At 36.0% G+C, this 4,840-nt stretch overlaps 1 protein-coding gene and 1 long non-coding RNA gene across 2 annotated transcripts in view; one reads left to right on the top strand and one right to left on the bottom strand.

The window, feature by feature from the left end:
* LOC107561190 (uncharacterized) overlaps positions 1-4,840 on the bottom strand; it is a 43,126-nt gene that overhangs the window by 31,027 nt on the left and 7,259 nt on the right. The gene's annotated exons all lie outside the window — the stretch shown is intronic.
* LOC107561188 (uncharacterized protein KIAA1644 homolog) overlaps positions 1-4,840 on the top strand; it is a 16,814-nt gene that overhangs the window by 8,010 nt on the left and 3,964 nt on the right. The window contains exon 3 of the mRNA XM_016245568.1: positions 579-878. Within this exon, the coding sequence (XP_016101054.1) occupies positions 579-878 (300 nt within the window). The remainder of the gene's footprint in view (positions 1-578; positions 879-4,840) is intronic.

Raw genomic sequence — 4,840 nt, 5'->3', positions numbered from 1 at the left:
AATGTAAGGGGGTCTGAATACTTTCCGTACCCACTGTATATATACACACACCATTATTATATTAATAATAATAATAATATATTATTATAATATATATAATTTTTTCCAGCTTCACTCCCGTTCTGCAAACACTCCTATTGGACTCTGGGTCCCAGCATCAAAGAGATCTGATATCACACACATGGCGTCTGTTCCGCTTTGCTCTCGTCTCTAATAACACAATACATTATCGAGACCTCAATATTGTCCCTGTCAGTTGTGGCCTTGTCTGACAGCACAAGGCCCGTGCTTCACCAAAAAGGGAAAGTTTCGCTTTTACTGCAGTTTTCTGTCAGTCTGGGCAGGAATTTATACTCAGAAGGAACTGTAAAATGGTTTATTAACACTAAATGCCTCATATAACGCTAATGAAGTTTGAATTTATTGAAGTACTTTAGCTTTTATAAGACCACTAGTGCTGCTAAAGAGTTTCCATCCACTTTGCAAGGCTTTTTGACACTGTGTATCAAAAAACCGTTTGTTTATGGCCACATCAAATGTTAAGTGCATCTAATTCTTCCACGTTTTCTCTGTTGCAGCAATTACTCTGCATTAATCGGCGTGTGGATCTACGGATTCTTCGTCATGGTGCTGCTAGCGCTTGATTTTCTGTATTACTCGGCCATGAACTATGAGGTGTGTCGAGTTTATCTGGAGAAGTGCGGGTTGGGCGGCCGCTGGCTGAAACAGGCCCGAGGTCAGTGGCACGGAGACGGACGGCCCGCTCAACCCGCAGCTCCGTCACAACCTCAAGAGCAACATCATGAACACAGCTGCAGTCAGATCAGACACAGCCTGACGAGCCCGGGACAGACCGCACACAATACCACAACAGCCTGGTGAGTGAAACCATACTGTATGCAACATATACTGAGTGCACCTTAATGGAATATTTCTGAGTTCAGTACAAGTTAAGCTTACTTTAGAAGCACTTGTGGCTGATTACCAAAAAAATAATTTCCATAGGCAAAAATCTGGGCTATAGTGAGACTTACAACAGAAGCGAATGGGACCATTATGTCAATGTTAAAATACTTGTTTCAATAGTATAGCCCAAAAATAAACAATAAGCATGAATTGAATGTGAAACTTAATTGCTTACCAACCAAAACCTCCCCAAAAATCCAATTTTACAACTTCAGCGCAACACCACAAAAAGCCTAACAACCTACAATGACTGTAAAAATTAGCATTTAAATATCTTACAGTTTACATAATAGATGAATAATAGAAAAAAGTGCTTTTCAAAAATATAAATATTCATGTTTCTGCTTTTAAGGCACCATCGGTCAATCAATCAATCACAGATATCACCTTACTTCCCCAGTTGATTAATCACAGTAATTGAAGACAGTTTTGTATTACAAGTTTGTTTGTTTTTTAAATATTAACCATGCAGATGAGGTATTATCTAATTAAATATGCACTAATTTGCATAAACTTCCAGAACAGAAATCTGAACATTTGATAAAGCCAGGTTCAAAATTCTTGTTTCAATTTGTAAACCGTTTTAATAGAGGGGATTTTGGTTATCTCTTTTTATCACTCCATAAAATGGAAAATACTGTCAACAGCCATAAAAAAATGTTTTAGGAATATAATATATGAATAAACCCCTCTGTAAAAACCTTCAGAATACAGAATTGCCTTTAAAAATATGAATTGTAATTGAAATCTACAAACGCAAATAGATAAAGTTTAATAACAAAAAATACTTGATGTGTATTTTGGATATTTTCTTTCCACTACACTCTTAAAATTAAAGGTGCTTCACGATGCCATAGAAGAACCTTTTTGTCTAAATGGTTCCATAAAGAACCTTCAACATCTGAAGAACCTTTCTGTTTCACAAAAGGTTCTTTGTGGTGAAAGAAGGTTCTTCAGATTATAAAAAGGTAAGAAAGAGATGCTTCTTTAAAGAACCTTTGACTGAATGGTTCTTTGTGGAACCAAAAATGGTTATTCTATGGCATCGCTTGAAGAACCTTTTGAAGCACCTTTATTTTTAAGAGTGTAGTCTGAAAGAAGATAAGTTATGGAAGCAAAATAACCAAATATCTCAAAATTGACCAGTGCATGAAAAAACAATGGACCCACATTTTTTGGCCAATTTAAGGCAAGACACTACAGGGATAACCATTCACCTCATTATAACCTCCAATTGTGCTTTACGAGGGAAAAGTCTAAATCATTATAGTGGATTTTGGTTAAATTGTTCGAAACTTGGAATATTTTAAGCATGCACTCTTTCATAATCCTCACAAACTTCACAATCCATGTAAACTAAACTCCATGTCTTCAACACACACACTAGAGGGGTTTACTCAAACTGGCGGGTGTATATCCTCTCAGGAGCCTTTTTGTCTAAATGGTTCCATAAAGAACCTTCAACATCTGAAGAACCTTTCTGTTTCACAAAAGGTTCTTTGTGGTGAAAGAAGGTTCTTCAGATTATAAAAAGGTAAGAAAGAGATGCTTCTTTAAAGAACCTTTGACTGAATGGTTCTTTGTGGAACCAAAAATGGTTATTCTATGGCATCGCTTGAAGAACCTTTTGAAGCACCTTTATTTTTAAGAGTGTAGTCTGAAAGAAGATAAGTTATGGAAGCAAAATAACCAAATATCTCAAAATTGACCAGTGCATGAAAAAACAATGGACCCACATTTTTTGGCCAATTTAAGGCAAGACACTACAGGGATAACCATTCACCTCATTATAACCTCCAATTGTGCTTTACGAGGGAAAAGTCTAAATCATTATAGTGGATTTTGGTTAAATTGTTCGAAACTTGGAATATTTTAAGCATGCACTCTTTCATAATCCTCACAAACTTCACAATCCATGTAAACTAAACTCCATGTCTTCAACACACACACTAGAGGGGTTTACTCAAACTGGCGGGTGTATATCCTCTCAGGAGAGGCAGCGCAGTTACACATAATTGGCCATGAACCAGATGCATCATCATCATCCTGAGCTGCAGATCCAATGCTTTATAAACACCTTTTTCTAGCTAGCAGAACTAGGTCACAATCAAGAGTTGTTTTTCTGTTGCTAGAGAGCTGTCCTTGATTCTGACATACACAGGTTAAAATCGTTAAAAAGTAAACAAAACGTCACTATAGAGCTTCTTTAGTTGAGGAAACTTCAAGTCACAAGGTTTTGTCCAGATCCTATGAGTGAGGTTTTTACACATTTGTTTTCAATTCATTGTAAATGAATATATGAAATATTATAATTTACTGTATCACGGTATTACTGTATGCGGGCAACTAAACAGTGAGTCAAAGTTTCATGAATAGATCAACCAGCATTCTATTGTTTTCTGTCATTTTGAAAAGACAGTAACATATTCAGGTTTTAACCAGCTTTGGATTTAAATTATGGTTGAGAAACATTTTACACTGCAAAAAATGTTTTCTTGCTTCGTATTTATGTCTTGTTTTTCAGTATGAATATCAAAATGTTAAATCATTGGTTGTTTGGTTTCTATTTATGTGGTTGTGCTGGGTGGTCAAAAACTCTGTTCTGATTGGCTGAGATTCGGTTGGTTTGTGCAGCATTCTTGCTTTCAGTGGGAACAGAATGAAAAAAAAATTTGTTTTTTACTCGCATTTTTGTCGTTTTCCAGTTCATATCTCAAAACGTTTTTTAAATCAATATGACCCACATTTACTTGAAGCAAAATTCATAAATCAAATATTATTTTCCGGGGAAAAAAGCTAAATTCATAAATCAAATGTTATTGTACTCAAGCATGTTTATACTTAAAACAAGAGAAAATTGTATAAGGTCATAACAAAATAAATTTTTTTTTGTACCTCATTGGCGGATGATTTTTCTTGTTTCAGGCATAAACTCACTTAATTTCAATTAATTTTTCAGAAAACAAAACTTAATATCGCAAGTAATTTTGCTTGATTTAATAATGTTTAAATATTTGTACTGAAAAACAAGACAAAAATACTGAGGAGGAACATCATTTTTGTAGGGGACATGAGGGGTCCATTGACTTTTCAAAAATATGGACAAAATTAGTCCAAACATTTTTCAGAATACCATCTTTTCTGCTCCACATAAAACCACACAGGTCTAGAATGAGTAAATGATGGCAGAATTTTCATTGTGGGTCAACTGTCACTTTAAACATAGTTTGACAGGCCTTTTAGTGTCTCAAACTCAACTCTTGAACATCTTTCAACTATCTGATGGCGTGAACCTCACTAACTCTGTGAACTCCAGCGACTGGTCCGTGGGTGTGCTGTCTGAGGAGGAACACACACACACTGTTCTCTTACAGTGCACAAGTGTGTCAGCAAGACGCTGTAGCCGTGTTAGTCTGACTGAATACCCATCTAATTAAGCCTGTCGTTTGTGCTGAACCCCCTCATTAACAATCACAGGAGTCTGTGAAAGCTTCAGCCTCTGAGCGGAGACTTTGAAACTCTGCGGCGAGACAGGTAAACGAGATGAGTATGACACTGAGATTTCATGTGTGAGCTTTAAAGCAGGCTCGACTCCAAAAAGCTTCAAGCGATAAATCGCGTCTTTATGTAAATAAATCTGAGTTTAACATGTTTTCTATTATGTGGTTGTGCTGGGTGGCCCCGCCCACTGTGAAATTTCATTGGTAAAAAACTTGATCCATATAGCTGTGTTGTCATCAAGTATGTTCTGATTGGCTGAGATGACTGATTGGTGCAGCATTTTTGCTTTCAGTGGGGACAGAACTGAAAAGAAAAAATATCAATATACTATATGTATAACTTTACTGTATGTATGTATATATATATATATATA

Source organism: Sinocyclocheilus grahami, unplaced genomic scaffold, assembly GCF_001515645.1.
Source record: "Sinocyclocheilus grahami isolate Dianchi unplaced genomic scaffold, SAMN03320097.WGS_v1.1 scaffold759.1, whole genome shotgun sequence".
NCBI classification, from domain to species: domain Eukaryota; kingdom Metazoa; phylum Chordata; class Actinopteri; order Cypriniformes; family Cyprinidae; genus Sinocyclocheilus; species Sinocyclocheilus grahami.
Note: the sequence above shows the minus strand (reverse complement) of the source record. Positions and strands in the feature narration are given on the sequence as shown.